The 12,489-nt window shown below is 39.8% G+C and overlaps 1 protein-coding gene across 1 annotated transcript; it reads left to right on the top strand.

The window, feature by feature from the left end:
* The first annotated feature begins 410 nt into the window (after positions 1 to 410).
* snupn (snurportin 1) lies at positions 411 to 8,257 on the top strand. Its single transcript, XM_020079574.2, has 9 exons — positions 411 to 618; positions 2,069 to 2,233; positions 2,331 to 2,514; positions 2,778 to 2,882; positions 3,768 to 3,864; positions 6,378 to 6,475; positions 6,640 to 6,717; positions 7,102 to 7,182; positions 7,318 to 8,257. The coding sequence occupies exons 2-9, from the start codon at positions 2,076 to 2,078 to the stop codon at positions 7,636 to 7,638; spliced, it is 1,122 nt and encodes a 373-aa protein (XP_019935133.1). The 5' UTR covers positions 411 to 618; positions 2,069 to 2,075; the 3' UTR covers positions 7,639 to 8,257.
* The last annotated feature ends 4,232 nt before the right edge of the window (positions 8,258 to 12,489 follow it).

Raw genomic sequence — 12,489 nt, 5'->3', positions numbered from 1 at the left:
TTGATACTTGAATAACTTTGATACTTGAGAGTCATTGTATATCTCTAAACTGCTGATCATATTTGTAAAGGGATCCTTTTACTCTGCGCATTTTTAATAAAGTAAAGGATCTGAATACTTATTGTATCCTTGTTGTAACTGGTTAAATAATGTAGTAATGGAACACATACACAGGTTATTCTGCAGAACAAGTATTTGTACTCACTTTTTAATCAGATACTCACAACATTTTGTTGATTATACATATGAACTTTGAAGTCAGTCGTACTATTACCTGACATTCAGTTTTCTTAATGATCTGAATACACATTTTACAACTGTAGATATGCACATGTACAAATACAGAGTGTGACCATGTTACACGTTGAAATCAACAGGTTTCTGTATTAAAACCAGTCCAGTCATACATCACATATATATCAACAGTTTTTTCACAGTGTGTTCAGGAAAAATGCTGAAATATTTGGAGTAGTTTGTTTATAGTGTCGGTGACGCTGCTCTAACTCCGGGATAGTTTCTGCCGCTGGTCGGCCAACTGCTTGTCTCCACTGGTGGGAAACATGTCAGCGTGACGCCGCCGCAGCAGCAGCAGCAGCAGCAGCCTCCTGCATGTCCAAGGTATCTGAGTGTCTCTGGTTTATTCTTTGCTCTCCCACCACAGCAGCTGCACCGAGGTGAAGCTGGGCCTGGTTAGCACGGGTTAGCTGCTGGAAACGAACCTGTAACTCCGCGTGTGTTGACTCCGTGTTATCTCGTCGGCCCACAGTATGCTAGCGGCTTTAGCATCATGCTACTTGCTAATCTAAACTGTAACGCTGGGGTTTTTGAAAGCTCAAGAGTCTCATAAGTGAAAGTACACGTCATGGTATATAGTTTCTGAAGACGCGTGTCGTCTCTCTGTGTTAATAACGTCATGTCAGTGAGGTCATATCGCGTTATTAAACTGAAGCTAGCTCAATGTGCCCAGTCTTTCCTCTCTGTCTGTCTGTCTGTCTGTCTGTGATTACACCTCCCCGCCACCACAGCTCCTCATTGATATAATGGTCTCATCTATCAGAGTGTGGGTGAAATAGCTGGAGCATTTCTGTGTCATGCCAAAACCACATGTCCCAGAATACCCTCCTCTGTAGACCATGTGATCGACTGCATGAGTTACAGCTTGATCCACATCATAACCTGACAACTGGGTGTGTGACACATTTAATCAAAAGTGAAACAGTAATCGGGACAATGTGCAAGTTTGGGAACCTCACTCAGTTTTTACAGAAAGCATTTAAAAAGTTAGATATTTTGAAATGGAGTCTTTATACTATAAATACACTGTACCTGCAGATCACTAGAAGTTCTGAGATATTTTCAGGTCTCCGCAAGATCTGTCCAGGTTTCCAGTGATGTTCAAGGTTGTGAGGGATCTTCCAGAAGCTTGTGCTTCTTGAATTATTTTATGGTGGGGTCTGTTGGTTTTTTTTAGTCTGCTTTGGAACATTGTCCTGCTGTATAAATCAGCCTCCTCTCAGCCTGTAGTTTTTCCTCCTGTGCCACGCAGCCCGAAAGAAAGTTTCCACCCTCATGCTTGACCGCTAGCAAAGGTGCAGGGTTATCAACCATCTACGTAGGACTCAAACTTTTGTATTTGTCACAATTGGTTTCATTTTTAATAAAAAATTTTCTCCAAATTTCAAGTTCATGAATTAGTCTCGCTCGTTTGTGACTTTATACAAATGTTGTCTGAATGAACCCACAGAATGCAGAACATGACGGCAGCCTACACCTTTGCCTCACAAAATAATGTAATGCAGCACCAGTGCATCATAAATAATATTCTTCTTAGCTGAAAAATGTTCTGACAAGCAAAATCTCCAATCTGCTCCCAAAGATTATCACTAATTATGCCACTATTCTAATTTTCAGCCTTGTATATTGTGAATATTCATGAATTTAAGAACCACATTAGCTAACAATAATAGCACCTTCACATTCTCAGAAAAGGGGCTGGTCAGTCTCAGAGAGAAGGAGGAAAAAAATGTCAAGAAAACCCACTTAAACATTGTTTTGTTCTGATTTACAGAGTCCCCATGGATGACCTGACCAAAGCCCTCTCGGCCAGCTTTGCTGTGTCCAAGGAGCCCAACAGCACAGCCGCCCCACACCCTCGGCTGGCCCAGTACAAGAGCAAGCACAGCGTCCTGGAGCAGAGCGAGCGACGAAGGCGCTTCCTTGACCTGCAGAAAAGGTCTGTGTCTCAACAGTTTACACCTGTAAATTCCACCGCTGATCTTTAAAGGTAAAGAAAGGGTCTGAATGGGCCAATATTTTTCTGGTCATCCCAGTAAAAGGTTAAACTACGTCAACCATGCGCGGCGTCTGGCTGATGGGGACTGGACAGGGGCAGACAGCGATGGGGAGGAGGACATGGAGAAACAGGAGGAGGGGGAACGGGAGATAGACGACAATGCAGAGGAAGATGGGATGGAGATTGAGAGGAGGAAGCTGCCAAAGCATTATGCCAACCAGGTCAGTGTTTGACGTATTGTGACCCAGATATTACTCTTACTCATGTGTGAGGAACACATTACTCCTGTCTGCTTTTTTTGCATTCCTCATTTTGTCCAGCAGAGGGCACAGTAGTTTGTAGAATAACTGCATGCTCTCTCAGTAGACCTTGTCACAAATCACACTTTTGTTGACTGCTGACCAATTTTTCCATAGATCTTGATGTCTTTAATAAAATTGTTAATGAAGATGAAGCGCTGAGTTTGTTTCCACTTCTTCCTCAGCTCATGCTGTCAGAGTGGCTGGTGGATGTACCATCAGAACTGGACACTGATTGGGTGATGGTGGTTTGTCCTGTAGGGAAAAGATCTCTCATTGTTGCCTCCAAGGTAGGAACCTGTCACTGTTCTTTTAGCTATTTCACACAATCTGTCGCTAGGGTCAGATAGTTCACAGATAGATAAACAAGACAGAAGTTAACTATGAGTGAATTTAGCAGGTTTTTTTAGAAAACAGCAGAGGAGCAGAATCAACTGATCCACACTGCTCACTCAGGCAGTGTAGACACTGTAATCTGAACACGGGCACTTAAATTATTATATTTTTCTTTAAAGTTCAGTAAGTGTGTGATGTTTCCAAAGTCAATACGTAATCACGTTAAATAATCGTAATTACAATATTGACCAAAATCATGATTATGATTTTTGCCATAATCGAGCAGCCCTACAAAAATATAAGGCAAACATGAAAACGGTTTTGGCCTTGGCACTGAGGTGGTGAGGAAACTGAAAAAGGAGAAGAATCAAATGCAAGTTGTGACACACACAGACAACACCAAGTGTATTGAGCCACAGTATGGCGTCATTCAACTGATGCAAACTAGAATTACATCATTAGATTTCTTAAATAGGAACAAAGAAGATCTACAGAAAAGTGCAATCACTTCTCCTTGGTGAAAAGAAATGCACGTGAAATGCATTGTGTCATATTTCTTTCTAATCCATATCAGCAACAGCCAGATGTATGTCCCTCTGTCCGATTGCCATGAAGCCTCTGGTTTTGGCATAAATGTTCACTTGGACTCAAGGATGAACTGATCAGATTTTAGTGGTAGAAAAAACTGTAAGAAAAACCATATAAGAAACACATTCAGTCTCTATTCTTATCTCATCCTTTTCCTATTTTTCAACCAACAACAGAAACCCTGTGAAACTCGGGGAGGAGCTTTTGTCTCTTCCCTCATGTAACGTCTCTGTTCTTGCCTTTTTCTGAAGGGTTCCACTGCAGCGTACACTAAAAGCGGCTACTGTGTGAACCGTTTTCCCTCCCTGCTGCCTGGTGGGAACCGACACAACTCTGCCATGGGAAAAGGTAGGTGGCCTGGTTGCATCACAAAAGTGACAGGGGTTGCTAAAATATACTGACACTGTATTTTTAAATCAGTGTCTCCAACAGTAGATTATTCAGTTTATAACAAGATAGCACCATTATCATTAGAAATAGACCAATTCATAGATATGACATGTTGACATATATATTAGCAGAGGTGTGGATCTTCACTTGTCTCACGATACGATTCAGCAGTCCAAAGAATGAAGTCGTTCTTCTCGGGAAGAAACAAGAGCAGTCGTTCTTTTTGTTTTCAGTAAAATAGTTGATGTAGAGATAACGAGGCATCTCATTTCAATGTATCACATCCACAATCTTCTATACTACTGCACATGGCGGATTTTTCATCAGTTAATAAAATCAGTCAGACAAATATGAACCCTTTTTATTTAGAAAGTACCCTAAAAGAATTATAGACTGTTATTAGAAGTGTGCTGTCGTTTACAAAATAAGGTTTTCAATTCAGACTACAGCATTAAGTGTGTGACAGTGATCAGTGCTCTCCTCTCTGATTTGACATTCATTCACTTTAGACTTAATGTGCTGCAGCTAAGGCTGAAAGGACAAACTCTGATTATAGCCTTTCTGTATCAAGGTGGCCCTGCCTGCCCCCCCTTGGCAGCGCCACTGCACTGAGGCGCATTACTCAGTGCAGACTCTGCTCCTCTGATGTTTTCTAATCACTCACTTATAAATGATCTTTATAAAAAAAAACCTGCTGACTTCAGATTTATGTTCCTGGATAAACGAGGCGTCGCGCTGCATTGCATCATAATCTGCGGGAAGGACTTCTGTCTCCAGGAGTGTGTTCGTCTCTGTCCCTATTCACAAACAAATTGACAACCACATGTATTTAGTTATTAATCGATGATGTCAGATCATGACTCCGGACGTCCAGTCACTATAACCCGCATGTCCTGACAGTGCACATCATGTTACGTCTCGTGTTGTGTCTCATAGACTCTAGAGCGAATCAAACAAACACAAAGGAAATGTCCCATACTGTACATGCTCGAATGACTTGTGACCAGTGATAGTGTTCATTGTTAAAGTGAGCACATGTCAGTGGGGGAGTGAGAAGGAAGCAGAATCCGACAGTACAGGACGACCCGACCTTTACTGTGCTCCTGTCATGATTCTGAAGCAACAGTGGTTATTACTGTGCAGCGGTGAGACATCGCTAAACCAATGAAAGTAGCAGAAAACTTGACTCAATTATGTCACTGCAGATTCATCCAAGTCCGCCTCGTGATGCATCTTAGAATCGAGAAATCTCCACACCTCTCATTCATTGTTGTTATTTGCAAACATTGGTTGTTTTGCTCCAGAGACTCTGAAATACTTCAGGAACTAAAATCAAGTGAGCGTCTCTGCAGTTAGATATAGGCATGTAGGTTCTAAAACACACTTACATAAAGACGCAGCCTAATTATTTAAGTGATAATAATGATAATCAATTATTCATTAGAACACATGATTACATTGATTGCGATTTAGTCTAACTGAAAGTCAGTAGCTCAGTCAACTTCATTAATTAACCCTGTGCTTAAGATAAGTTAATTTACTTTGGTGCATTAAACATGTTATTCATGCTAAGCACACAACTTTATCACCATGCACTTGGCAGCTCTTATGGATTATTAATAGGTCTGAAATATCTGCTGGTTATTAAAGTGCACAGAATGATACTGCAGTTGATGTGGGCTTGAGTAATGTCTGTTGAGTGTCATTAGCTTTCTTTTACATTGTTTTGTGTGCAAAGTATTTTTAAATAACACCACCATAACTAAGGCCAATAAAACATAGAGCAGAATAAAATCAACACCTCTCTGGGCCAGTCCTGACATGACTGAACATTACATGGGTTAGGCTGTTGTACAAAGCTGCCTTTGATCCGTCAATAAATCAAACTTTATTTTGTACAGAAGCTTTTCATACAATTAATGCAACACAAAGTGCTTTACATAATAAAAGTTATATAAACTGGAGGATTCAGGCACACAGGACGAGAAATGAGCTGCACAGTCATTCAATTAATGATTAAGTTTCAACAAAAATACAATGAGGATTCGATAAACAGATTGGAGTAGTAAAAACCCAATCCAACTACAACACACAGTAAAGAGTTAATATTGTCAACTTGTATTTGTTTGGTTGCATACTAGACGTTTTTCTAGCCTTTGGAGCTAAAATGTGTGGCAGAACTGGTTGTTCACTGTTGCACCATCCTCATGTTTGTTGGTGTCTTGAAAATCTTCTTGTGGATTTTTGTTACAAAACATAAAAACAATAAAAAATTATTTGCACAGCCAAAATAGTCATTGTAATCTTTGTGCTTCTGTTACATATCAATGATCACATTAAGCATACTGCAGTTGTGATTTGTATACACTATAATGTAGTGAATCGTTTTTTATTGCTTTTTAATTAGTCAGTCATAGTTAAGTGTTCATGTGATTTCTGTGTAAATTGGTCTTTATATTTGCTCCATGCAGACTACACAATCCTAGACTGCATTTACAGCGAAGTGGACAGAACGTACTACATCCTGGACGTCATGTGCTGGAGAGGCCACCCGGTCTACGACTGCCCGGTGAGTCTGGCTTCAAATCCTACAGCAACCCAGGAATGCTTGTCTAATTGCCTAAGTAGCAAAGTCTGGGCCACAGATGTGCTTCTGACCATGTTGCCTATCTCATTGGCTCAGTATTTGAAATAGGAGGTTTTTGTTTACAGTGCTTGTTTTCTCATCAACAGACCGAATTCCGTTTCTTCTGGCTTCAGTCCAAAGTCCAGGAGACGGGCGGCCTATCAGAGATCGCCAAACGCAACCCTGTGAGTACCAGCAACACGAATAGAGCATTTCCACGTCATGCCCCATTTATCCTTCCTACTTTCCTGTATTTGTGTGGTTGCTGGAGACACTGTATTGTGTTTGATTTGTTTTATGTCTTACTGTAACTTATCTCCCAATATGGTAAAAATATAAGTCCTGATCTTGAACCTAGAAAAATAAGACAATTCAAAAATTAAAGACAAACTCCTGTTACTGTCTTGGGGACTAATTATGGCTCTTAAAGATTATGGAAATTAATTTAAGCCCCAGTAGAAGCTACATCAGACCCTGTTTATTTTTTGGAAACTATTTCCTAACATTTGACAAGAAGACAAATTGTAGGAACTAACAACGTGGTGTTCTGTGTTTGTTTGGTCCTGCAGTTCCGGTTTGTGGGCCTCCAAAGCACAGACTGCACAGCAGAATCAATTCAAAAAGCCCTGGCTGCTGAGCACAGCTTCAGCGTAAGAGCCTTACTTTGCTGTTGAGTCAGATGAATGCTAAAGATGCAAAGTCTGAAGATGTGTTTGTGAACAAAATACATTTAGTTTGCTTCACATCAGGCTTTGATAAATCTAATGCTTACTTTGTGGCTGCAGGTGGATGGTCTCCTCTTCTACCACCGGCAGACCCACTACACTCCTGGCAGCACCCCTCTAGTTGGTTGGCTTCGCCCCTACATGGTCACTGACATCCTGGGTATAGAGGTTCCCGTCGGACCGCTCACCACCAAGCCTGAGTATGCCAGCCACCAGCTACAGCAGATCCTGGAACACAAAAAAACATCAAGTGAAGTCCGCCCAGCCAACAGGAGCGGAGGCTACGAGTTAGAGTACCTGTCCACGCCAAGCCCGGACAGTGCGGACTCTCTGAATTTCTTGAATCAAAAGCCAATAAGAGAAGCAAACATGGAGGCTTAACGAGATGCAAATTGCTTACTCAGTGTTTCTGTGTGGCGTCGGCCCACATATGGCTCTTTAGAATGTCTGCTGAATGCTTCTGCAGATCGGACCTATTGCAAAGCATGGCTAATTCTAATCAGGCACTGTTCAGGATGCCTTCAGAGTGCAGATTAGTAGAGCTATGCTGTATGTCCGTTTTTTATTTTGGCTAAAAACATTGATATATTTACATCAAACTGCAGAACTTGGAAACGGTTAATTTCCTTGAGAACAACTGCAGAGGTTTCAGCCGCAGTCAGTCCATTATGCAGATCCTTTCATAACACTATAGCAGGGATCAAAAAAGGACAAGAGGTGTTATGTCAGTGTGGCTCGATCATGTTCACCATTGTGTTATTTTCTTGCTCTGCATTTCAGATCTCACGTAACATCTCATCTTTGCTCCTGTCATTTCATATGTTCCTTATAACCACCATCGACTAATGAATAGCATTTTGGAAGGTGAGATGTTACGAAGTTTTGTTCATGAGCAGCAGGATCGGCATAGGATTTTACAATTTAAAAAGAAGTTTAAAATTGTGGAAAATGTGTTTTAAAAGTGTATGTTTCTGAATAAAAGGTTCTTTTTTTTATTGGACTACGCAGCTTCTGTTTGTTCCCAGGGGTTGTTGAGTTTGTGTGTTTTGTTGAAAGGTCCACAGTCAATTTTCAAAGAATTCTTAAATGATAATAAAGGAAAAGTCTTACTAACAGAAATTTCTCTGAATTCATCACATGCTCATTTAATTAGCTTCTGGTGGTTTTTCACTCTTTTTAAAGTATCAAATGATTTTTAAAAACCTGTCAAAATATAATTTGATACTTTATTTTCCAGTTTACTAAACAGTGTTAGTTGTGTCATAAAACATAGAATAATGTATAAACTTAAATTAACAACTAAGAGTTTAGGGATGTTATTGGTTAAACTGAGAAAATACTTTGCTTTTACGTGACAGTACATGCTCTGTCCGTGTACCTGCAAGTATCTGATGTTCCAGTTGATGGTAAGATGTGACTCATAAGGCTGTTACCATCTCTCAGCATCTCTTCCCCTCCACACTGAGCTCACTGAGCCATTTGCGTAACTGAAGAGCCGGGTGGAAACTGTCAACAGGAAAAGATGTGCGAATTGTCTGGCAGGGCTGTGAAAGTTTCAGTGACTTGTGCCAGCACATCCTCTGAGAAAGCTCTTGAACATCGCCTCAGGTTACCTGATCTTTGTTGTATGAAGTAGTTTACATATCTAAGGAAGGGAGGTGACCTGCTTTTCCTTTTCCTTTTGTGTCCCTGGTTTAAGAGAAATTACAGTTTCCAAGTAGAGTTGTTGTTGCTGGTTTCAGACTCATGACGTATTTGCCTTACTTGATGGGATTGGCTCAGATTTCTGTGATTTGTATGTCCCTACATGATAAAGACAACAAAATTGAACTTGAATGTAGTGTCATGACATCTGGGCATTGTAATCATGTTGGTGATCACTTGATTTTCATGTTGCACCATCAGATGTTCAGTCATCAGTAAATGTCCTCAGATGGAAACAATTTAATACATGAAATGATGCAAGGCTAAACTAAGAAGAAAAAAATGGGAAATATAAACCTACTTACACTTTGTATTTTTTGCATGATAGCATGCTGATGTTGGTGTTAAGCTGGGTACATGCTCTCAGACCCGCTGGCTTAGTTATTGTTTTGATTCATATAATTTTTTACAGGACTTGGTTTGTAATCTGAAGGTATATTTTCTGTCCTAATTATCCTTATTATTTAAATGAATTGGCAACCAACATCAACCTGGAGGTACTGCAATACCAGGTTGATGTATCAATTTCAGTTTATATTTTAAACTAGCTGTATAAGTACAGTGCTTTGTGTTTGACCTTTGAATCAAAGTGTATCCACTGCTTTAAAAAAATAAAACATCAGCTCCAAACAGCAGCTAATGACACATGATTATGTTTGTGCCACGACGAACAGTTTCTACCCTGGAAAGAACCAATCTTTATTTTCTCTGTGTAAAGGTGTTGCAATGGTATCTCTATTGCTTTCACCACCCACGTGGAAACATTGACAGGTGAAAATAACATGCTCACTGCCCTTCTGTGGGGATTATTAATATAACACATTCTGGGAAACGTAGGAGATGACTGACTGAAGTTGATACAACACAATATCTCAATACACGATAACCCCTGAAAAGCATCATAGAATCTATGACAGTAATAGTGTCATGTTCTGAGCCTTTAAAGTAAGACTAGTTCTTTAGTGAGATTTCAGTTCAAATGGAAAAACATGTTGATGTGGTTGATGTTAAATCTGGTGTTCATATGTTGAATCATCTACAGATAAACGACAACAAAGCATGAGCATTGTGTCCACGTGGTTTAAGCATTCATCGTGTCATTGTGTGCAAACGGCATACAGGCAACCAAATTAGATTGTTTGATCTGTACATATGTGCAATATTTCAAAGCAAGATGTTCAATAAATGCTGTTTATTGAGTACAGTGGTATGTTCCTTCTTTCACATTCACTCACCTATAACCCGAGGGCTGTGTCACAGAGAGCAGAGTTAGGCATGTGGTTAGTGCAAGAATTCAGCTATTAGTCAGCAGCACTTTCCAGGAACGGAACACAAGTCAGTGCACAGTAACACTTTTCAGGCCTCTCTGATCGCTATAAACACCTTGTCACAAGATTTCTATGAAGCAGAGGAGATTTGTGTTGGGTGTCAATTCCTGGTATTACAGGTCCAGTGTGTAAGAGTTTTCTGAGTTTTCTGACAACTGAAGGTTACCACAGGTTCTCTCTCATGTTTGGAAGGGGAGGGTGAAGGGTGTTCAGCTGCAACATGCAACTTCACCATTAGAAGTCACTAAATTATACACACTGAACCTTTAATAGGCTATCTTTTTAAAAAACATACAGTATTATTAACTTTTTTTTATAGGTTCATCCTTGGGACTAGTTTTTTTTTAAATATGATTAATCACCTTCTTGCCTACATTGCAATGAAAAAATGTATTAAAAAAATGTATACTATTTATTTTTGTGCTGTAAATAAAGCAGTACCTACTGCAAACAGCTGGATAGTTTACCATTAAGTCTAGAAATGGCAAACCCGGCAGGTGACAAAAACTTTTAAAGCTAAGAAATAATACAAAATATCTCATTAGTTTAATTAACAGCGCGTTGTGGATTTAGATAACATTTTTGTTTTTGTGTAAATCAAACAAACAGGACAGAAAATAAATAATTACTAAGCTTTAGAGCTGTTGGTTGGAAAATAAGCCAGGGGGCGGATCCATGGGCCGAGCCACAAGGGCACTGGCCCTCAAGTGACACAAGTCACTTGAAATGCAAACAATAAATAAGACAATTTGTTCAGAATTGTCATTTTCAAAGTACACAGTGTGCTTGAACCAGGAATGGTTTTCAAAATATATTGATGCTTTGCTCACACCTGTAGAGCTAACAGTAGACAAGGAATGAATTCATGTGCACCTTACCGAATCAGGAATTGTGTATGTATGTTGGACATTTTATTTGCCCTGCTGTGTAAATTGTGGCCACTTTATGGGGCCCCCGAATCCTAGATACACCAATGAGCCGGGCTAACCAGCTAATGAGGGCTCATGTTTAATAAACAGACATGAGAGTGGAGCTGATTATCTCATCCGCAAATAATACCATTTGTATATTTTTTTATTTTAAAAAATCCACCATGTGTAATATGTTCGTAACTTCAGAATGTCACCTCCTCCTCCAGCCATGAAAACCAATAAAATCCCAGACATAATGTTGAGTTTATGACCTCTGTCAGTTTTTGCTCAGTACATTTGTGATTTTTAGAAAATCCAGTTAGATGTGATTTCCATAAAGCCTTTATATGAACATTAATAAGTTCAGACTTAATACTGGCATATGGGGTCTAATGGTCTTATAGTGGATTATGTTGGACCAGAGGCTTCAACATACTGTCCAGACAACATCTTGGAACAACCACTACATGCCTTAATCTCTGCCTCCAGTTTTCACTGGCCAGTACAGTCAGTTAAATCGGGCCTTCATCTCTTAAGAGTTTGATGTTCTCAAAGTTGCTGGACATTATGTGGGCAGGACTGAAGTTCACCAATCACCGTTTCCCAAATGTCATGATGTCAGTTGGTTTCACAGGAAGTCTATTGTTTTCCACCCCCTTTTCCCTTTGGTTTTTCAACCAGACTTTCTCACGCCTCATTATTTACAGTCCGCCTATTGTGGGATTGTATTTTTTGTGTAAAAAAACCAAACATACACAGCATGTGAATGTACCTATAATTAAACTTTCCTTGACAGAAAAAAAAATCTCTTGAAGTCAGAGAAATAAATAACCCACCTCTCGAAAGGCTTTTCCTCCATTGCTGGCGTATATTTCAGGGGAGGATTAACACAGCAATGATAAATCTTCCCAACCTCACACACTCTCATGTGCTGTTTTGCATTACATTACTTTTGCAGACTCATTAGGAACAAACCGTCTCCATTCTGAAATATATCAGCAGCTGATAATAATTGTGTAGACCTGTGTGTGTGTGTGGGGTCATATTACAACAGTTTTATCATTCTGTTGGGTATTTTCTGTTTCCTGTGATGGCATGGAATTCCCGTATAAGAGTATTGGAATTTAATGTAGCATGAGCTGAGAGTTTCACTAATTAAATTGCTATTCTTGTAACTATGACAGGGGCTCTGCTACCTTTCTTAGTAATTTCCTCTCGTTTTATACATAGAATGTAGGTTCAGGCAGTAATGTACAGTTAGTTTAGAGAGAACTGTTGGGTCACATGAT

The sequence above is a fragment of the Paralichthys olivaceus genome, chromosome 7, assembly GCF_024713975.1.
Source record: "Paralichthys olivaceus isolate ysfri-2021 chromosome 7, ASM2471397v2, whole genome shotgun sequence".
In the NCBI taxonomy this organism is placed as follows: Eukaryota; Metazoa; Chordata; class Actinopteri; order Pleuronectiformes; family Paralichthyidae; genus Paralichthys; species Paralichthys olivaceus.
Note: the sequence above shows the minus strand (reverse complement) of the source record. Positions and strands in the feature narration are given on the sequence as shown.

What these genes read in the sequence shown, in the direction of transcription:
- snupn (XM_020079574.2), top strand. Translation starts at nt 2,076, where the DNA reads ATGGATGACCTGACCAAAGCCCTCTCGGCCAGCTTTGCTGTGTCCAAG. An exon ending in CAAAGCATTATGCCAACCAG is followed by an intron (nt 2,515 to 2,777) that starts GTCAGTGTTTGA and finishes CTTCTTCCTCAG; the next exon opens with CTCATGCTGTCAGAGTGGCT. An exon ending in CTGCTGAGCACAGCTTCAGC is followed by an intron (nt 7,183 to 7,317) that starts GTAAGAGCCTTA and finishes TTGTGGCTGCAG; the next exon opens with GTGGATGGTCTCCTCTTCTA.